The sequence below is a fragment of the Mastigoproctus giganteus genome, chromosome 4, assembly GCF_048544385.1.
Source record: "Mastigoproctus giganteus isolate SK-2022 chromosome 4, ASM4854438v1, whole genome shotgun sequence".
Taxonomy (NCBI): Eukaryota; Metazoa; Arthropoda; class Arachnida; order Uropygi; family Thelyphonidae; genus Mastigoproctus; species Mastigoproctus giganteus.
In genome coordinates, this window is record NC_143578.1 from 181,598,098 (window position 1) to 181,621,509 (window position 23,412).

Sequence of the window (23,412 nt, forward strand, 5' to 3'; positions counted from 1 at the left end):
GTCCGCATATACGAAGAGTTCTCGACGTACCCTTGCGAGGTGGATTCCTTCTACGGGAAGTATGGTGACCTGAGGGAGCACAGTTCCGTCCGTGGCACTGTGTCGCAGCTGTAGGGGGTTGGCTACCTAGAGTTCTTTCTTCGGTTTGTGCTGACCCTCCCCATAATTCTCCTTTTTCTCTGGCGGTACGGCAAGGTGGTGTTTGGACAGATGTTGCCCAAATGTGTGCCAGCGTTCCGATGACCGTACGTGTCTGCAGTGTCGTGCCGTCCATTTAGCTGGCATATGGGTCTTCATCGGACCGTGACTCGCCGTACGAGCGTGGCGAGTCCACCGACGTTACTGCGTCTTGTACAGTAGTCTTCTCGTTGGTCACGACCTTAGTGCTGTAGCGCCGTCCGCTGTTCGGCATTTCTAGGCTAAAGGGAAAAGGCGACTCCATCTTTAACACTCAGAAGCTGGTGAAACTGGATTAGTCAATGAACAACCATAGGCTCCCCTCCAAGCGTACAGATCTAAGTACAGCTATCTATTATTTTTTTTTTTCCACTCTGAAAATGCCTGAATTCTAAGTCAACAACCTGAACTAAAAATTCAGGCACTGTAATTTTCCAGGTGATCCATGCCACCATTAATAAGTATAAAATCTCATTTCAATTCCCTGTGTTGAAATACATTTTTGTGATCGAAAGATTTTGTACAGTCTACGGTTTCTCCGACATCTACATTGAATGTTCAATTCCGAAATACCGGTCCTTCCAAAGTTTTCAATTCAAATAATATCTTAGGTATTTTATCACAATAGCATCGTTACGTGCACCATAAACATATTGACAATAATACTAAGTCAGGAGCAGCATCACCCATGAGCCTTGCCAGATGTTTTCACATCCCCTGCAACACCCTCATGGGTAGTATAGTGGTTATAATCGTCGTCCTTCCACACCGGGTGGAAAAGGCCTTAGTTAGTGTACCATTGATGACACGAGGAATTTTTACGGGATTTGTAGAGTCGCTGAGTTAGTCCGTCTGAGGCAAAAGTTGCATTGTTCTTTCTCCTGGAAACTCGGGTTTTTCGCTCAGCAAACCGATAAACAATATACTGACGCTTCATAACCTCAGTTGCTTTGGTGCTTAACATATACACACCTCCTAGCAACACAACCAAAATGCGCAGTAAATTAGAAAAATTAAAATTATATTTTAATTCCAAGTTAAACGTAGTGAATTTCTTATGATTTGAATGATTATTAAAAATTTTGCCAATCTGTGACAGTTGGATTTTAGTAAGTAATATCAGTTTATTTTAGTAAACCACGAATTTATAATTTAATGACTAGGAAATATTACGGTTTTTTTTTCCCCTTTAAATTCACTTACATTTTTCTAAATGCAAGAAATCCATCTAGAAACATCTGTGGTGACAACATTTAGGAAAAACATAATGGATATAGTTTGACCGCTCAGGAGGAACTTCGCGGCACGATAGTCACACACGAGGGGATCCATATTGGAATTTTAAGTTCCGTCTTTAAGTTCTATTTATATACAGAACCAAACCAAAAGTAAAACATTCTTACTTCTATGAGTCCTTGCATACCTGTAGTAAAACCCTATCTAAGTGGTCAAGCGATAGGCCAAAATATTTTATTTCACTTTAAGAAAATATCAAACTTCGTTTTTTTTTTTTTTTTTGTTTGCATAAGAAAATTTAATTCATGAGTAATTGTAAAACCTTGTTAGTCTTGTAGTTTCCGATAAGGAAAACTCTGGGCTCGGACCTCTTCTCCTCCCTTTTTTTATTTATTATTATTATTATTTGTTTTTCTTAACTTTCAATTTTTTCTTTTGCAAATACTTTGATGAGCGCTTTGAATTATGCCAAAACTTTTTTTTTTTTTTTTTAAGTTTCAAATGAACTTTCCATAGAAGCTTGCTATTAACTACTGCAGCTATTCAGCAATGGAAAGTACCTGGGGGGAAATGTTTTCGATCCAAAAATAGCCTCTACCTTCCCCTGTATGAAAAAACCACATGCAGTTGGTTACCCTTGGTTCTTATGGAGATCCAAATGCACAAAGGAACGAACAGACCAACTTTCTCCTTTATATACAGTACACACGTATTGTATGCCATGAGCCATTGCATTTTTTACCTGCATGTACATGCTCACCTCTATTCTATTATTCGTATGGTTTAAGACAAATTACGAATAACAGATACCCTTTTAAGGCTAATTCCTTAAAAAAATGGTGTTTTGGTGTTTTGATACTAGAAAACTAAAGCCCAAGAAAACTGGAAACAATTTGTTTTTCACTTCTGGTCACATGTAAAAGAGTTGCAAGCAATTAACAATTATGTGCTCTAGGACGACGAGGCTTAAGTAAGTTTCCTCGTTAATGGATCGATATGGTGTGAAGAAGGCAAAAGTGGCAGCGAAAGCCTTAGAAGTAGCGCTCAAACTACTTCTGGAAAATATCAACAACCGAAAAGCAAATATTTAACAACAAAAATAAGATCAAATACATGTTTCGTCAAAAGTTTATCTAACACATGCACAGATCCACAATTACTAATCTTTTAGAAATCGCATTTAAGATCCAAAAGAGGAAATAAATTAAGCTCATTGTGCACAGTATGGACTCGTTTCCCCGGATGCTAAATTATCTAGGCACAGCCCTGTTCCCAACACAAAGCCGCTTTGTTCATCCAGTTATCATTGGTATTATTTTTTTTGAAGTTTCAGAACAAAAGACAAATGAGATGATAAATTAGTTATTTTTGGCTTAAAGAAGCCAAAGATATCTAAAATGAACACGCCTCTGATGGCGTGCTTCTGGATTACGCACAGCATTTGGGACATCTTCGAAAAACATCTCCCAGTGATCAAAACAGAGAACAATTTTATTTAAAAATATTAGAGAAAAAAAAAATCGATTACATGAATAAGTTTAAATTCATCTTCGGGATTAGCTACTACGTATTTGGCATTTAGAGATGTTTCAACTAATTTTAAAAAGCACCTGAATACCTCCCTTCCAAAGCACAGAAAGCAATCAAATATAGAGAGATTCATAGGCGACACCGTGGCTAAAAATGTAAATACAAACCACATTTCTTGCTTCGTAAGGGTAAGGTAATATCATTATCTGTAGGTTACATGCTTTTAGTAGCTCTACTGGATTTAGACTACAGATTGTCTTTAAAATTATTTGAAGATTCCATTTTTTTTTTTTTTTTTTTTCATGCTTACCATAAATCACTTGGCCAGCATGAAAGTGCAAAGCTCTGCACATCACGCTCGAAGGAAACATGCAGTCCATTGATGTAAATCTAATATTTGAGACTCCTCTTGTCCTATGTGGCTTGAGTATAAGCAAAAAAAATTATTTAATTTTTAGCCACTGAGCAGTTTCGTAGCATCTTTTCCTTGTATAATTGCAGGATTATACAAAAAGAAATCAGAGGGAGTAAGAAGCACCCGACCGCGACATAGAAGGGGTCCTTAAACATTTGGTCAAACTGATACATATAACATAGAAGAAAAGGTAAGGGCTCCAAAGCTAACCATTCACCCAGACCAGAATATCCCACTGCACAGCCAAATGTCCAGGCACACTTGGCATAATGACCTAATTTACAAAAATTCTCTTTTCAAACCTCCCCGTTTGGGTTTTTAAACTTGGCTGAACCAGTTAAGAATTTCCTTATAGATTTTAGTAGTTGTTTTTGCTATATTTTAACGATGCGCTACGTAATCGACTACTATACTAAAATGCATTCTTCAAATACTTCGTAATGTTTACAGACCGCACAAGTCATCAATGGGTTAATGAGTTGTACGGTCTCATAAATAGTTAATTAAGATTATATACTGTCGATACTACACCATTTCTAAACATTAACGATATCTAAGTTAATAAAGTCATTATGGCCAAGAGTGCTTTGGTACCAAGCCTACTTACATGGATAAATGCAGTTCCATATCAGCCACTGTTTCAACAGAAAAACAGCATTGACAAGGCACGTAGGTAAAGGGTACTTACAGCGTGAAGCCAATATGTAGAAAGAAATTATTGTTCTACCCATAATAACTGCGGTTGTAGTTTCCCTACCCTACTCAAGATTCCCCGGAGCCACACCTTGGACAATGGCTATCAGTGGTCAAGACAGTTTCGTCTTTCGGTAACCACCTCTCAAAGGATAAACCACAACGTTACGATCAACTATAATGTCTGTGCTTCAGCTACCCCATAATAATGTACGCTGTACAATTTATACTTCACCTCAGCTCCCCCAAGACGCCGCTAATGAATGGGGTTGGTTATCCATAGGATTTTGGACACAGGGAAGAACTCTAAATCAATAAATGTCAATTCTTTCCTGACTTGTGGGTATTGGTTTAATCCCTCCCTGCAGGTAAAATAGGGAAAGAAAACACTCGTGCGTATGCCCAGACAAAAGAGCCAGGTGACTTCTGCTCGTCTGGATTCTCGTGGCTAGAGAAGGAGGCAGTACCAGCAGGGATAGCAACTGTCTTAAAAATAAAATACGGCTTGTTGGGGAATTCCTCAAGGAATCTTACTTAAAAACACTGATGAGAGGAAGTTGCTCTCCCTCCCACCAAGTAGAAGTAGAGGTCGCCAGGTCAAAACTCCCAATTTTAAAATAACCCACTGGGGTTGGGCCCAGGGCCTCTCTGCCTGCGTTGTATCTTAACGTTGAATGAACCATACCCTTTCACTGGCATAATTGGGCTGACCTTCAAGTCAAATCCCATCTCTATTATCTCTCAAAATTTGGCGATCCACCTTCGCAATAACCCCAAAAGGTCAGGATGAGGGACGGTCAGGAGTAGTGTTACATTTTTATTCATTTAGTTTTCCAGCCGTTTGCCTGGCTATCGAAGATATAATGCGGGTACCAAATCCGGGAATTTTCCGTTGGGTTTCAGTAGTACGCAGCAAAGCAATACCTCTTTAGAGAGAGAAGATGGATGATTGAGTGGAGTTTTGAAAGTAGGGGAGAATAAAGGCACGTTCTCTCTCTCTTGGTTACGTCATAGTTTGGTCGCTTTAGACAGTTATTTAAAGAAGGCTTAATAACCCCGAGAATCGACCACAAAACCCATTCTTCTCTCTCCTCCCGTGCAGGCCTCTGTTGGCACTTTTTTTTACCGTCATTTGGTATAGCATGATCCAGGTGGTGTGTGTGTGAAGCACCTGTACAGGCGTCAACTGAGTCCTGAACTAACGTAGAGAAAAAAGAAAAAGTTTTTTTTTTTTAAAATGTGCTTTAAACCGACTAAAATCCTTTTACGACAGTTCTGGTGCCCGCTTGGGGAACACGACGGTCGGATGAACACCTAACTTGGCGACCACCCTTCCGTTCGTATAGCAGGCGTGGGATAGCACACACATGCACACGCCACATTAACTCAGAGGCCTGATAGGCCTAAAAATCGGACCCAGCCTTGTTCCAAGTCCACGGTCACAACCCCGCCCTATGAAATGAGTCCCCCAAAAAAAAAATTCAGCGAAACATCTAAACGATTTCGCTCTGCAACCTGAAAAAAGTAGAATATATGAAACAAAGATAGAGGACAAAGTCGAAACTTTAAATGGTGCAAGTATCTGAAGAACATGCATTCTGTCCTCTCTACCACAAATGGCCAAATCACTACGAAGAGTTAGTTAAGCCAATATTTCTCTGCACAGATACACCAGGGAATCTGTGAATCACGTAGGAAATTTATTACAGATTACATTAATAGTTTTATTGAACCTAGGAAACCGCAACCACCATCACATCGATGACAGCAGCAATTTTTGAAATTTTTTTTCACCTGATGCTCAATTCATCGAGTTCGGATGAAACGCTACGAGAAAATTCCAATGTTTCACAGACAAAACAACGTTTTGAACATAACGTGCATGTGATGTAAACAATATCATCTTCTCTAAATGGCATACAATAATTTAATCAATGTTCATTATTTCTTATTTTAGTCCACTTGGTAGCATATTTTCTGGCAAGATTCATTCAGAAAAGGGAAGAAAATAAACTTTTTCCAAAGCTGAAACACACTTAAGTTAACACTAAGTAATGTTAAAATATACTCGTATACAGAAAGTCTTCCCGGTCTACAATGCTCATTATATATTGAGATGGACCTAATCAGATTCTTGTTCAACAGCCATTACTATTATTGTTTTTTAATGGGCCTCAGAAAATATTTCCACTTAGGGTATCGAAAATGCTAACCACGCTACTGTAAAATTTCGCTTATTACTGTGTCACCAATGTTCTTCCATTTTGCTCTCTGACCTAAACGTCGAACATCACGAAACAACCAATCATCACCTCAAGCTTGGAAAATGCCAAAAAGTTCTTCGAAACAGTTCGCCAGCCACGAGGCAATACTACTAAATATTGCTTACAGAAGCATATTGGTACAGTATTCGTAATTGCTGAGGACAGCATCTGGTAACTACTACGTAGCTCGGAGTTCATTTCGTACCAAATAAACTGCAACCGACACTGGCAACCATTTCGAACGTAAGAGAATGTTTCTTTAGAAGTAGTTGTCAGTAAAATGCCTTAAGACTTTCTGGTGATATCATGTGACTTAAGGAAGGGAGGATGCCACTTTAGGTGCATCGGATGGAATGGCGGAACAAATGTTTCCATAACATACGAACATGCACTTTTTGTCCAAGCAAACAAAATATAAAAGGCAAGGAATGCCTAAGCACGTATTGGCAGAAGAAGACAGCAAAGTCGTCATTTCAAGAAAGCCAACATGGCATGCTTTTTTATATATATATTCCAAGAAATCCAGCAAACAACAAGGGTCCAGTAATGAAGCGATCGCGAGAAGTTGATCCAGTTCTAAATTGAATATGAACCCACCACACAAATACTAGTTAACAAAACACGTTAGGGATGGTGTCTTTATTTTGTTAGCTTTATTATTATGGGAAAGCCAGTCGACTCCTCGAATATTCACCGACAGAGGAACCTACGTATATTTCCTGCAGGTCTCCTGGCATAATCAGATTACCTTTTAACATTCATTTCCTATTTGTTCCAGCATTGAATATCTTCTTTGCCAGTCACTGCTTTGAACCTTCTCAGAGCCTCATTAAATCAGCGGTCGCTAGGCAACAAGTGTCCGTCATCTTTACTTTGTGCCCATTTTCTTCATATTATGTAACTTTATACTGATGGAACTGTGTTCATAGAAGAACAGAAATCTGCGCAAACGATGTGGGTAAAGAAAAGAAATATGTGTAGTCATCGTTTTAAAGACAGAGAGAAAAAAAAATACATATATATATCTTAGATTTCCTATGTTACAGGTTCCGGGATGGGCATTAACCCTAACGAACCCGCGTGTTTGCCAGCAACATTCAAATGCTCTAGTATTCCATCTTGATAACTTGATCAAGCCACCAAGCTTGAGGGGGGGCTGATAGCTGTCTTTCCTAGTCCTTACAGAGGAGAGAATAAGGAGGTATTACTCCAGCAGAGACAATAGAAGGTTGTGTATATAGAGATAATTTGGAAGTATCCAATTACTGGCTTATCAAAACTGCTGGGGGGGGGAAGAGATTTACTGTCAAAGTATCCAACGTTCACAGCTGTCTCACACACAATTCTTACACCAGATTTCTATACTATAACCAGATATTACCTAGTTGCATCCGTCCACGACAAAGGATTAGTCGATTTTTTTTTTTTTTTTTTTTTTACCATTTCCATTGAAATTTAGCAGGCATCAACTATTCTGGAGAACAGCGTCTTTCTATATTCGGTCAGTATGCAGTGTTCGGCTCTGATGATAAATCTGTGAAAATTGTTTACTTACGAAGTTTATGTATTTTTTATTCGCATTACAGTCAGCAGGTGGCGGGCGATGCAATTGTGTGTAAGTTAGGACAAGGCTTCATAACATAGCTGGCGCACTTCTTTCAAGCTTTTGATTGATGTGGTTAGTTTTCTTGGCCAAAATAAGTTTAAGGAGACATTTCGCGGCTAATGTGGATAAATGATAGTTGCTGTAGTCGTGGTAAAAACAGATAGCTTGCTTATCTAGTGTGACAAGAGGCTGCCTCCACTTTTTTGTGCACTGCGGTCGTTAAAAAACTTGGGGGGGGGGAGAACTGAAAAACATTTTTCCTAACAGCTCTCGTTTAGACGAACAAAAATAGAATCGACTAATTCATTCACGTAAACAGAATAAAAAAATCCAATGTTAAAAATGATGCCACTCAAAACCCCATTCTGATCGCGAGAACTGAAAAATGAACATAAAAATGATATCTGGAAGTGAATTATCTTTTCGGATCCCTTTTCAAATGTGTGTGTCAATGTGGGCACTGAAGTAGCAATGACAAAACCTCTAATCTCATCAGCGCAAGCCAACACCAGCTGCTAGTTGATAATCTATAACCATAAAGGGGCCGTCTCCTGCTTTCATTTGGAGAACTGGGTGGGGGGAGGGTTGAGAGAACTATAAAAATCCATTTGAATCCTTTCCCATATATGTATATATACACTACTTTAAATTTCACCCTTCCCCTCCCTCCCTAAAAAACGTCCCCATAAACCAATTATGTTGCCCTGCGAAGGCTACTATGATGACCGTGGGATTAGCTTTTCCCCCTCGTAGCTCGTACATCTTAGCGTCCTTTTGCTGCGTCTCTTGCTGCCCGCTGCGAATGACACTGTCGTCAATGGTAGTGGGGGTTCGCCCTATGGAAACCCCCTCCAATTCTTATTGCTGTGCAAAAGCCTTGTTTGCCCGTTATAATAGGTCTGCAACGAGACGAGACAGGAAATTGGCGAAAGGGAATCAGAGAGGGGGAAAAAATGTCGATTACTAAGAAAACATGGTAATTTTCAACATCAGACATAATCCCAATTGGCTGTTTGTCCTTGTAGGAAACGGCTGTCGAGAATTTGAGCACTGGACCCTTAAAGGGTTACAGAATCCATAATGAAATAGTTTTTTCACACAGTAAGCAAGGGATTTATCACGCCTCTTCCTTTTTCCAAAAACGCAGTTTCACAATCAAATGTCGCTTTAAAAAAGACATCATTTATGAGTAATTTATGACCATGAGAATAAGAAGTTTGACTTCTGAAGGGCTTACTGGTGGAACATCGTTGAGACGACTAAGACCCACTCTGGGTTATAACGCCAGAAGAAGAATTTATGAGTAATATGAGTTCGATTGTCGTGATGTGGAACAAACATTGTCATTTATCGAGTTGTTTTCAGCAAATGTATCAATGTTTCTTCACACAGAAGGTAATTTACGTAAACTTCTCAGAGGAAAGGAAACTCGCAAGCAGACCCATGCGGGAGAGAATCTTGCAATAAAACTATTTATGCATTTCTTAACGACATCTCAGTTTGCCTTCTCCAGGAAGGTAAGAAAAGCAATAAAAAAAAAAAAAATCACCTAGTAATAAAATTTCATTTGAAGACAATCTTAAGATGGTCTTCCTGAGATCGGATCTCACACTCTGAAACAGCCCGAAACTACGAATGCTCTGAAACGGTTTACCAAGTATTAATCCTGTATCACGTAACGTTAGCACGGAGAAACTCCCATAAAAACTTCGACTCGCTTTTCTCTTGTTCGAAGGGGAAAATGGGGTTGTATCAAAGCACCAACTCTAGTGGAGGGGAGAGCATTTAGCTTTCCCCAAACAGCTGCCTTCTACCAAGAAGTGAAAAAGAATATCGCTTGACTAGGCCTAGCTATTTCCTTAACCCTGAACTCCGTCGACTGGTCGTGGTCACCGCACTCGTTCGTCTTGTCAGCGGGCAGCACATCATACTGCAACAACTTCCCTTTCCCCCCGCTGATAACTTGTCCCGCGACTGAACACGGCAGTCGGCTATGCCGCTACCCAGGCTCCTTGTTCCTGTAAGTTGTCTGTATGGCTGGCGAGGCTAAACTTTCAGTGGCGGTGCCTTTTACGGCCAAACAGTTCAACGTAAAAGTTCGCTTTGAATTGAACTCCAGAGCGGATGGGATTCCTTTCCATGGAAGCCCTACGGAGAATGCTAAGCCTATAATCGCCTTCATTACCGGTAACCAATTACAGGCTATATACGTTGGAACACTGTGCACAGTTGGCTTGGACTAAATGGAGATTGAGGTATTGAGGTAGTAGCGAGGTAGGACATGCGGCATTCGTAATCGACCTCGATTTTCGTCTTGAATTAAGATGGCGGGTATTGCCAGTCATCTGCAATTCCCACGGGTAACGAAACTCACAGCTTCAAGAGAGAAGTTACTGACTGAACAAAATTAAAGTTAATTATCAAGCTAGAAATTATAATTAAAATAGTTCAAATGTGTTTTTGTTCTATTTCCATTATCTTCTCCCATAAGGGATCATCAGGAAAATTTCACAAAATCGAATCGACTTTAGTTGCAATAATTTATTTATTTTAAACATAAAGTAATTTAATTTTATTCATATACGAATTATCAAATATTTTACCCTCCTACGGTAAATACACTGTTTCTAAGGTAGCTAGTGAGCTTTAAACCAAATTATAACCACGTCAGCAATGCTCATTCTAATTTCAGAATATTGGTAAATAAATATTTTGGTACTGCAGGAGAGCCAAGTTAAAGTCGGAGGAGTTTACACGAATATCATTTCGCGGTATAACAGGAATCCAAACACACCGGCGTGAATAACTCTATACTTTTATATAGACCACTCGATTAAAGGCATTTCTTAATTTGCGTCTTGTATAACTTGGTTAATGTAAAGGTTAACTGTTACACAAATTTGAACTGCAATAGATCTGCTATTGATTCTAGGTAGTCAGTGTGCACGTCCATAAATAAGGAGGTTGTGTGGGTTTGACCCCGTACTAAGAATAAAGGAAAATAATTTTTTTATAAAAGAACATTTTACTTAGAACAGAAGACGTTTCTGTTTTCATAATTTTGTGAGTAGAACGGTTTGTTGTTTTATAACGCGAGTCAATCAACTAAGACCATGGTACGACAATGTATTTTATCTGTGAATTGCGTATATTCTTATGGTCAGTTTGACTCTTTCGCTGATAAAATTAAGTCCTTTTTCTTGTCTCCACGGAATTCACACAAAAGCCTTTTTCAAACGGTTGTAGTAACAGTGATCATAACCATTTTTTAGCTGAAGTAGCATTGAATCCTTGTAGCAAAGGATTCAATTCTTTTCTGAGCTGACTAACAAGTTCAGAAAATAATTGAATTTAAGATAAGTTACTGCATTCCAGTAAAATAAAAAAATTCTCCCTTGTAACTGATGACAGAAGTGGGTAAAGGACTCAAACTGTACTGAGGTTGGGCTAGAAACTTTCAAGCGTATAAATTACATATATTTTGTGTATTTGTTTATATCCAGCAGCGCTCCCCAAGATTCTTAAAATGCTCTCACATGGGATGGTAGCACCTCCCGTTGGGAACGACTGATTTAACCAATGTTGTCCAACCTTTTCTTGATAGCGGATCTCTGTAAGCAATTTACAAAATTCAGCGGAACAGGAAGGTTTTCACGCAACCCTAGTTGGGAATCACTGATTGAAGCAAATGGGAAGAATTTACACAATTAACCTCATTTCAATTGAACTAAATAAAACTGCATCTAAACCATTCTGAAGTCTTGATGACCATAAATGTATGCTCTAGAAGGTTTTGGACATATACAAAAACAACTTTAGAAACTAAAAACAATGAAACAGATTAGCAATAAAAAAAATAAAAAAAGGGCGCGTTAGCATACATGCTTAAGCGCCTATTGTCTTAACCATGTCTGTCCTTGCGCATGTAATTAACTCATGAAATTTTATATTTAGCTCTGTTAGAAAGATCTGTCGAGCCATCCCAAATTTCATTAAAATTGGAATGGAAATTATTATTATTTTTCCCCCATAAATATCACGTTGTTTTGTTATCGGTTTACTAAATATATAAATAATGAATTATTCTTGTCTTATTTTATTAATCATAGCGAAAATGTGAAATGCGTTTATATTTCGATTGTTATTAAAATCTAGGAGGAAAGAGTTAAGTATTACGAAACGTAAAGTGAATATTACGATTTACGTGCAGCGAAGCGAAAAGAATTAGTTTTGTACATCAGTTAATTAACCAGTAATTAACTGGCAACGAGATAATTAGCGATTTACTTTTCGCTTCTATTAATCACAGAAAAAGAAAAAACAAATCAATTAAGTTAAGAAATAAAAATCCAAGCGTGCCCGAAGTGTAACTCACTGCATACATTACCTGTTAATACCGATCTCTTAACTGATTTACTGATTTTTGTTTCTTTGATTTCTGAACTTTCAACTAGAAATCAGATGTACCTTGCCATACATCTGATTTAAAGTATCAGAAAGCATCCCTTATAATGAAACATTTGCTCTTCTATTACTGAAAACCCACACAATTGAAAATTCTGTAATAGTTGTTTTACAACAAAAGTTATATAGCAAATATCGAATGCCTTGGAAATATTCAATAGCGACATATTTGAATTCTTCTATCAAGTTAAATACAAGCGTAAACGATGGATTAACTTTTGGGGGACATTTTTATTTTGTTTCACTAATTTATTTATATCCAAATCTAACAAACAGACCTAAAAACCCTTAACTATATAGTGGAAGAAATTCTACTCCATGTTGAAAGTCGTTCGTTCGCTGCCCTCTTCTCTCTCTTATTCCGTATAGTATCTTTCACACAAATTCGTGGTATCGACTGCTTACGTAGCATTTCGTTTCATAGGGTAACAGTTTGTGGATGAGAAGGGATTGAACTGTGCTGTGAATACGTAGCAGAATAACTAGTGACTGGCCTACAGAAATTCTATCTACTATAATTCAGGTACAAAGAAGAGGTCATTTGCGTTTACACATGACAAAAAGAGAAGTGTAGAACTAGCATATGGTTTAGAAATTGCTGTTTAATAAAACAAACGAGGGAGAGAAAAATCACGTAATGTCAGATTTAATAAATAAGACCAAATATTATATATTGAAATTAAATTTTAAGATAATCAGTTTTAACTCAAGCAATGACAAATGTGCTGCGAGTTCTAGCATTTACTCTCGGGATTCTGAAATCAGTTTGTTTAAGTAAATTGCAACTCAGCCAGCTTATAGAGCATAAAGAAGGCTATGAAATTTTTCAAAACTGACATCTTTATATTACGCGTACTTGATTAAGTACGTAATATAAAGATGATATTTGATGTACCTTTTTATATTAGTAGTGGTAAATGATGCAAGTAAGCAAAAAAAGCACTTCCCATGCCCCATCTAATAATTTGTCTAATTCTTCCTTAAATTTATTTAAACTAACCACTTCAACAACAACTGATGAGAGTTTGTTCCATCAATCAACCACACTCTGGCTGAGAGCAAATTTCCGCACATCTCTCCTGCAGCCATCCTTTCTCAATTTATGCCATCTTATTGGTGGTTTTTTTTTTTTTTTTTGTAGTTATTGGCGCATCGGCTTCTGTGGCCATAATGCACATCCCAAGGTTTTTTGCAGTACTTTGATCCAAGCCCGAGGCGGGATTCGAACCCGCTACCTTTGGGTTGCCAGGTAGGCACTTTGCCCACCCAGCTAGCCCGGTCGGCTTATTGGTGTTGTCTGAGCAACAAGGAAGAATGCCATCAACATTTAGATTATCCAATCCGTTCATCAGATATACTAGCAGGTGCCCAGTTTACAGGCGCTGCAATTTGCAGAACTGAAGCCTTTCTTGGTAAGAGTACCTTTTTGTTCCCCGCACTAACTTTGTTGCTCTTCTCCGCACCCATTCCAACAAATCCACGGCCTTCCTAAAATAAGACCTTCAGACCTGTGTGCAGCACTCAAGATATGGCCTAACCATTATATAATGGGATAATCACCTCTTTATTCCTGCTGGCAAAATTTCTATATATCACTGAGAGGGGAAAAAAAAAAAAAAAACATGGAGCTGTCATAGTAGCCCGTCTGCACTGCTCAGAGAGCTTCATATCTAACTGTATAATGTCCCCCTCCGTTTTTTTTTTTTTTTTTTAATTTTTTTCTTTCTTTCTATATTACCTTCAATGTGATACCACACGGTTTGTTATTCTGGGTTTACTGCTACCCATATACAGTACCTTACATTTGTCATGTTAAACTTCAATTGCCACTTCAGTCCATCTGCCTAATTTTTTGAGAGCGTCTTACAAACGCACCCTGTTTACTTCTTTAACCGCCCTACCAACCTTCGTATCATCTGCAAACTTAGACATTAAGCCTCATATGCTTTCATCAATATCATTAATAAATACAGAAATATTTATATTATTATTCAGCTAGGGGCTTGTTATAGCAGAACTCACCTCAAAATACGTGATTCAAATTTGAAGTTCATAGGAAGCGAAATATGAAAAGAATCAAACTATATAAAAACATGCCCCGAGGAAGGAGGGGTGCACCACTTTTTCCCAGGTTGTCATTTTTCTTTTATAGAGGAACGGATCCAAGTTGCCGTCTATAAAAGAAAGATCTTCATACCCTGTTTCGGATCTTTCTTTTATATCTTCTTCTCAGTCCATTTAAATATATCGTAATTTTAAGTAAATTTCTTGTTTTGATGGGGAAGTTATGTTAAAAATAAATAGAACATCTCTAGGAAGGCTCAATGAAATCTAAATTTTAGTTTGTCATAAGTCGGAATTCGTCTAAGTGGTTCTAACAACACTGTCGAGTGATTATTTCTGTCCACATAAATAACCTTTAGAGACAACTGTAGTCGTTCGCCGCTATAATGTTAAAATATTTGATTACAACGTATCTGAAAGCTCATGTATTCAATTTAATAAAGAAGACGTGCAGGACCAAACAAGTAATGGCCACTCCTCTGCATAAACTGACACAGTTTTCTCTCGCTTAATATACGCCATCCTCCAAGTCTAGAACCGGGATAATCCCCTTATTTGCAATAATGCTGAACCTGGAAATAAACACACATTGGAATGCCATAGGTTTAAGAAAACTTTCCAACCTCGGCATGGTTGCCATTCGCGGTTTCAAGTACTTCCCCAGTCTGTGTACACTAGTGTTTGAATACTACACCTGTGTAGCATCTTGGATGGTATGTGTCACTTCCTGCATGTTTCTGTCAGGTGCGTGCCAGTTATTTACCATCGGGTGCCCTCTGACCTGGCCTTACCTCCTTTACCATTAAAGTAATAGCACGCCGATGCTAGCATGCATGTTATTATGATTTGTATATTTTATAAATATAACCAACCCTCTGTCTAGTGTTTTCATTCCTCCTCAGCTTAAACTCGGATGACCTCTGACATCTCTCTCTCCCAGTGGAAACAGTGATCTGGTGGGAGTCCGAATCTTGGATATTTCTCCCCTCCTCCTCTTTTGCAAACCTCCTCTCTATAAAAAGCATTTTGTATAAATATTTAGATATTCAAGAGGTCTGCTGGTAGGATTGCCTTTCTGTTTATACAAGATATTAAATTGTGAAGGAAGGGTGGGTACACCAGATTTACTAAGATCTGTGGCTACGACTGCGCGCGTGTGTAATAATAACATATTGTGCCTGGATCTGGGTCAAGACATGAAACTGGCATGAACTTCAGTCCGCCTCCATCAAAGAGAACATTTAGAGACCTATTAACGATAAACATAAATGTCTCCGAAGATAAGAACTCATTCTCAGTTGCCGTCTACCTACTTACCAAAGTTATTAATTGTTTGTATACTCATAGGTACAAAAAATGATAAGTACCGAAAGTGTTGACATCAATTGAAACACCACATCCGCTCCTAGGTATAGAAACATGGCAGGCTTAGTTCTGGCCATTTTCAGCAGAAAATAAGATTTTCCAATTAGGACAAAGTTTGCAAACACCTTGTCAGTATTGCTAAAGTAGAACTGTCCAATTCACGTAGAAGGGTGAGACGCAACAAGCGGCATTCTGATGACCTACAACTTTGTGTTTTCGTCCACATAAAACTGATGCTAGAAATAAAACACTCGCAGATGTTTATTCCCTTTCTCGCGATTCTTTTCTCTAAGCCTAATTTATTTTCGTCCCCACTCCCCCCTCCCAAGTAAAAGGAAGATGAGTTATTCTTTCTTCCTTAGAAAGAGATTTAAGAAACAAAAAAAGTTAAGGAAGGTTATAAAAGTATCGTATTTTATCTTCCTTCTTTCCTGAATGCTGTTAAGTTCTTCTCTTTTCTGTCAATATCACGCAGTTCGTTCCCCTCTGATAAGTTAACATCTTCTTCAGACTCTCCGTCTTACTCCCAGTCTTAAAAATGCACCTGTCCCAGATTTTAATTTCCTTAAACAATTCCGAATAATATTTTTCGGATCGCGAACTACCTTTTGTGTCAGTCTTGTATCAAAACCTACATTCATCCATCATTTACGGGATGTACAAGACCTTCTCATCTATTTTTAGCTCGCGCATCTGGCCTGCTGCCATACATCATTTTTTTCCCGAGTTAATCTTTTCTTTAATAGTTAACCATCCACTTTTTTTTTTTTTTACTTTTCTTTCAAAACAGAATAACATGATAGTTTGCGTGTTCATCTCTAGCAACGCAACATGAAGTCCTCTCCGAAACTTTTTAGTAGAGATAATGCAGGTGTGCAAGTTCCATATGATGGTGTATGATTTTCTAATTAGGCTTATAGATTATACTCAAGATTATACTCAATTAAAGATTATACTCAACAGACAGTGTGTGTGTGTGTGTGTGTGTGTGTGTATATATATATATATATATATATATATACACACATACACACACACACACACAAACAGCAAAAGGAAGATTCTGTTTATCTCACACTCTAGGAAGGATGACCCTATTTCCTGGTATTACCCAAATATTCGTCCCCAATCCGTCTAACGTTAAAATATGACCAGTTATGTACATTCCGCATTTTCGTGTCGCGCGCGCATGTAGAAATCTTCCATTTTTGGGAGTAGAACCCTCACTCCCCTTTCTACTGTCATTGGGTCTAGGCTGAAGTTCTGTGTTGGCCTTTCCTCGTAGGGACCGTGACCTGCATGAGTGCGAGCAGGGACAACCTGCTGATCAGTTTCTTCGGTAACACCCCTCCTTTCGCATGACCTTCACCTTATCCTCAAGGGGCCGCTCTTTCCCGAGAAACTACAGGACAGTACTAATTTTCGTAGTTAGCACTGACATGCTTATACACAAAAAATGTGCCAATAATTGGAAGGTTAACAGAAAAAACTTTGCCAAAAATTGGGGTTCAGAAACAATTGGGGCGGTAAAATGGGTGGAAATCAATCGCTTTTAATCACAGATCAGGTGTTGTTTATTTCAGATTCTGTTATCGAGACAAGCAACACCTGTAGAATAGGACACCTCCCATCCACACCCTTATAATCCCGCTAAAGTTCACACTTCGGGATGTTGCCTTCAGGGAACTGGCCCCACTGAAAAATTTCGCCATTCTGTAAAGTGCCTTTTATTTTATAACACCTGATTAGGTCTCTCTTGTCTACTAGAATTAAGCGTGTGTTGTCCATGTTTCGTCCGTGCGGCATCTTGGAAAATTTTTAAAAAATTAAATAAATATGAAATGTTGTGCAGAATATATTTAAATCAAGTTATGCAAACTACTCAGCCTTTTAATGACTGAAAAGCTGCGCCTCTAAATTTCTTATCTTATAATAATTTGATATTGAATGCTGATAACAGCTCTGTTAATCACGTTGCAAATCAACAAAAAAGCCTTACTTTTCGACTACTGTGGTTAAAGAATTCACCACTTCGTACGAGGTCCCAGAAAAAGAAAGATTTCTCTTACATCAGTTACTTTAAAAGTCACGCGCTGGAAATCATTAAATCTGCAGTTAAGTTTCATCATCATGGGCCTCCAATTCAGGTGAAGTCCCAACATCCAAAGATAAAACAAATCCAAAATAATCAATACTAATGATAATATATGGGTTAAAATCGCCATTGAGAACATAGTTTCTAAACAGAAATTCGTGAATCCGATCCCAGGTACTCCAGAGGAAGCACGGAATCGGAAATTCATACTAAATTTAAAAATAAATAAATAAGAAGAAAATTTACTGCATAAAAACAGTTATGTAACCTTTGGGAATTTAGCGAAAAAACTAAGTGAAAGGGAATGGGATCTTAAATCACTAAAGTACTGATATAGAGTAAAAAAATATGTGGAGGTCCTAAAGTCTCGAAACTTTATTAGACAGTTGGTCAGACAACTTGATAGCGAGACCCGCTAATTTTCGTAAAATCATTAGCATTTGTCCGATTTTACGAAAATTTGTGGGTCTCGACTACTCAAGTTATCTGCCCAACTGTAAAGTATTGATATTGATGATGTAAATATTTTGGACTATTATCCTTGTTTAAGAGAAGAGATGTAGTTGACCTTCGCACCTCAAAATCAGTAGGAGTAAAATACACATTATATTATTAGTGTAATAATATATCATTAGAGGTACTAGTTAGTGTATACAGCATTTTCTCTCAAATTCTCCAATGCTGCTCCACTCTCTTCTATTCCGTGGAGCAGCACTGGAGGTGAATCATCTAAACCCAGACACTGAATAGAGTACCAAAACGTTTATTAAATGTTATTACTATATTCTGTTCACTCTAACTTTAATTGGAAAATAAACGAATACAATTTATGAATCAAAGTTCTTACAAGATGTGAGGATCCTTCCAAAGTCAATCATTCACTCTGCCCCAGAATACCATTGCAAGGTCCTGCTTTTATTCACTCATGTTCCAATTAAATAAATTTCTGTTAATAATTCAGGATGACGAATTATTAAGAGAAAATGATTTTTATATGCAATGTCAGAAGAGTTTACAAGATGAGAGTAAACTATATTACCATATTTCTGTACATAGATTGGAATAGCGACGCGCAACTGTGTATCTCGTTCTTCAGCAGACACGGATCTCTTTTTGAAGTATTACTCCATGTGTGTATTTTTCTCTTAAACTTAAATAAAAACAATTTTTCTGATGATGCGAATCATTCTGTAGTTCGGGCATCAACTGCCAAAAATTGCTAAGCCTACTTAATACCTACAAGTTAGCAACCGTAGATTTTGTAGAATAGCTCCCAGGAGCTCCAGTTCGAATTTCAAAACAAATCTTAATGACTTCTCTCACTATGATCCTATCATATCTGCAGATATTTCGAGGGGACTAGAGGAAATAATCCAAATCGCTCTTGATTCACAGACCTTTCTCCGAGAATCGGCCATTACAAAGAGATTAAAGCAGCTGGATGTGAAGGGGAGATTACGAACTTGAAGAAAATCGCGGAAAATTCTGACGAGATCTTTACTTCGACTGATAAGGGCACGTTTTTGAAAACTGGCAGACAGAGTTAAAGCTGTCCCTAATGACAATCTCATTAGGGATTAGCAGAACTGAGTCTGACAGCATATTATGTGCCTATCACGCTAACGTAAACAACGCTTTCAAAAGTTGTTCAAGTTAATTATAAAGGCCCGAACTGTAAGCCATTTGAGAAACCAACAGAAATTGCATTTATACAGATATTGGTAAAAGTTCTGGATTCAGTTCCCCGGGAAGGAGCAATGAAGGCAGCTTACGATGGACAATTATCCATCGTTATAACTCCAGCAGACACAGACCAGGTGGAAAGCTTTGGTAACCAGCTTGGCCGAAATCGTAAAATATACACTGTTGGCATGACAACCAGACGGCGTTTCGCTTTTTTTTTTTTACCCTCCCCTTTGCGCAGATTTGGAGACCCGTTAATATGACAATTCCGTAAATGCACTCGTGCAAATAGATTTTAATCCTGCTGCAAGCCATTATCTCTCGATCCGGCATTTCCCATCTTAATCTTGTGTGTGCGAACGTCAAGTAGCAAACTGAGTTGTAAAGGAGGTAATGGGGAACGTCGATCGATTAGGTGGGTATTTCGTGGAAAGATTCATTTAAAAGCATACACAGCTCTAGAGTAACACGTCAAAACTTGGGTGATTTACAACTCAACCTATTAGCGAAAAGTAATGAAGCATACACCGCGAATGTGTTGGTGTGCGTATATATAAAATGGCTTCTCATCGCAGTCTTTAACATTAATGCTATTTCAAAACTATCACTATCTTAAAAACAAATATGAAGTTGAAACTATGGGTTACTTTTGGGCAGTGGGCTCCTTAGATGTTTAGATCACCGAAGATGTCTATTTAATACACCCCGTTAGATATTTATGAGCGTTTATAGCTAAATATCTAATTGATTTCCTTCGTAGGAACCAAGTAACCATTTCTCTTCTTTATGACGATCCTATTTCTTTGTAATGAAGTATCGAACCATGCTATTGCCCATACAGCTGCTCTCTGCTACAGCTAAACACGATCCGTAATAGTTTATGAACATTTCGTACATACGATGCCATTTTGCTCAATCCCTACCTATTCATTGTGTCTTATCTACACTTTCTGATACCTAAGATCCTTTTCTACTTTATTGCTTTTACATCGACGAAAGAAAATAGGGGGAACGCGAACTTTTCTTTTACTGAAAGACATCAATCTTTCATCTGCTTCAAGATAAGGACAAACTTGATAAAAAGAAAAGAAAGAAAAAAAAACTTGATAATGCAATAAGCGCACGCCTCCAACAATACACGCTCGAGGAGTAAGTTCACGTTTCGGCTCGCACTTCAACAATGTTGGTGTAAAGTGCGTTTCTTGAAATGGCCATGCTGGGACGCTTTCTTCATCGTTTGTTTTTTAGGCTTAAAAAGGCCTTATTGCCCGGCTTAAATTAAGACATTTCCTCTTATGGCCATTCAATAGCACTCAACGCACCCTTCTGACCATACGATTGCCAAGTGAACAGTGACCGCCAATTGTTTTTATTGTCTACTCCAGGGCAGAAAAACAACGCTGGCAGTGAATAATGACCCTTTATAACCCCCAAGCTTTACGCAAACAGTACTGTAAAAATAAACAACTACCCCTAGTCTGAAGAAAGTCGATAACTCATCGGCTTCTCCACCTACCCCACCACCAAAAACAGGCTGTTCTTAAAGGGGAAGCAGGTATAATTTTGGGGGACCCTACTGGGTTTCGTTTTCTTTGGGGGCGGGGGAACAGAAAAATAAGAGTTACTGTGGTTAGGTCGGAATTCTCTCTCAAGGCCTTTAACTAGAGGGGAAAAAAATAGACCATTTGTGGATGCCAAATAACAGGAGATGGATTCTAAATGGGTTATCGGATGGTTTTTTAGTACCCTCTGAAAAACAGCTGTAAAACTCACTTAGCAGGTCGGGGTAGCGCTGCACTCCCGGCAATCCATTAGCATCTCTCTCTCTCCCCGTTAGTTCCTCTCCCCCCACGCAATAGACGAATGTGATTATTCCAGGTTAAAAGTTCCATCCTTTGATAATCTACCAACTCAAAACTCATACAATAAAGCTAAAGGCTGGTCACCTCAAATATAAAGGAAATTTCATTATTAATTTATGACCCGGTTAAACTAAGCTGTTTTAGCATACACAATAATTATAGATGCGTTCGAGGGATACCAAGGCATGAGAATGTGGTTTATTCATCCGTATTCTTGGTTACAACACAACACTTAATTTTCATAAATTGCTAATCCGAGTACCTCAGTGCATTGTCTGTAAATTGTGTATTTTTAGGTAGGTTTGCTTATTTGCCACATGAAAAAAAAAGTTTTTTTTCGACAGAAAAAAACAAAAAAAAAAAAAAACATACAACCCTACTGAGGACCAACTAACTCAGCTCCGCTGTTCACAAATAATACGACACCCCGGGTGCTAAACTACCATTTAAAAATTCAAATACATAATTTGAGTATAATGGAAAAGTTCTTTAGAGCAATAGGTCCCTACAAAAATTGACTACTTTTATATATGTTGCATTTATTAGAGCCAGCATATTGCCCTTATTGATGTTATTTGGCAAAAACAAAACAAAAAAAAAAAAAAATGAAATAAACCGAAATATTTATTCTCATCTCCTAGAAAATGTAATAGTAGTGTTCCATTTTTATTTTTTGCTAACAATGTGGTCCCCTTACACAAGCTCATTATAGAGATGAGTCTTAGAAACTTTGCAAAGAAGGTCATCCTTAAAAGTTCGGGAGGTTGGGGTGGGGAGCACAAATCCTTAGCAGGCTGTCTAGTATTTAGTGTAGCCATCAATAATTTGTAAATAATCCACAGAAATTTTTAAAATAGCAATGGGGAGGGTTAAAATCGTATAACCCTCGCCCACAATGTGAAGGTGAGTGGGGAAAAATTCTTGAGAAACCCTGTTGTTAGGACGCTGTTAAAATATTCGCTGCTGTACTGGATTATTAGTTCGTGTGGCTTGCACAGAAACGACACGTAACTTCGTATTTACCAACATATATACACGTGCTAAATACAGACGAAACTTCACACGCTGTTATCGGTTTAAAAATCCGTCGGCGACACCGCGCGTGCACCGTAAACATACCCGACCATTTCATTCGCTTTTTTGCCCATGTGTTCAACGTTCGTCCGGTGACTGCGTTCTGGTTAGAGGATGGGCTTGCTACCATCCAAGTGCAATAGTTTAGACAGGTTACAGATAATCCTAGGTAAGACACGTTTTAAAAAGCGGTGTACTTACATGGGGTTGGTGGCGTTCCAGTAGATGTCGGCTAGCCGGATGCACGCTACTTCTGACGACAGAGTGTCCAGGAGGGTCAAGAGAATTACAACGATCATCCATGGCATGTTAGCAAGGAAACCGAGGAACAAGCAAAACCACCAAAGACAGCCTCGAACGACAGCTACCCCTATTTTTGCACGCGCCCTCACACAACACCGGTGAGTGTACACGCGGCAGCACCGATCCACGCTTTTACTTGGAGCACATAAGCCTCGCAACAAACACCTCGCCACGGCAGCGTACGGGCCAAAACACTTTCGTCGGCTACCAGATGCACTCTGAGTCGACGCCGCGTCACAGGCGAACGCTGGCACCACCACCGACAAGCGTGCTTACTCTCGCCACCAATGCTCGGACGCCGTCGAAGAGGGGATGGGCCAATGAGCGTCGGCGCCGCAGAGGAGCGATATACGGCGTCGCCTGCCGTCTGGTGACCAGTGCACCGACAAAGACACCGCGCACGCACACACACACACAACACAACAACACACGCACTGAATCCAACACGGGTTTGATGCGTTAGGCCATTCATCCACTCGGGTGGATCAATAGGACGGCGTCCCTCTTTAAGAAGTGCCTTCCACGGCCGCTAACTTTGTGTAGATGTACGGAAGGCCTTTGCTGTCACCTATTCATCGACC

At 38.7% G+C, this 23,412-nt stretch overlaps 1 protein-coding gene across 1 annotated transcript in view; it reads right to left on the reverse strand.

Annotated features, from left to right (window-relative positions):
* The window catches only part of Ephrin (ephrin), a 392,439-nt gene extending 369,403 nt beyond the window's left edge, over window positions 1-23,036 (reverse strand). Inside the window, exon 1 of the mRNA XM_090371902.1 lies at window positions 22,730-23,036. Within this exon, the coding sequence (XP_090228028.1) occupies window positions 22,730-22,836 (107 nt within the window). The 5' untranslated portion in view covers window positions 22,837-23,036. The remainder of the gene's footprint in view (window positions 1-22,729) is intronic.
* Window positions 23,037-23,412: the final 376 nt, after the last annotated feature.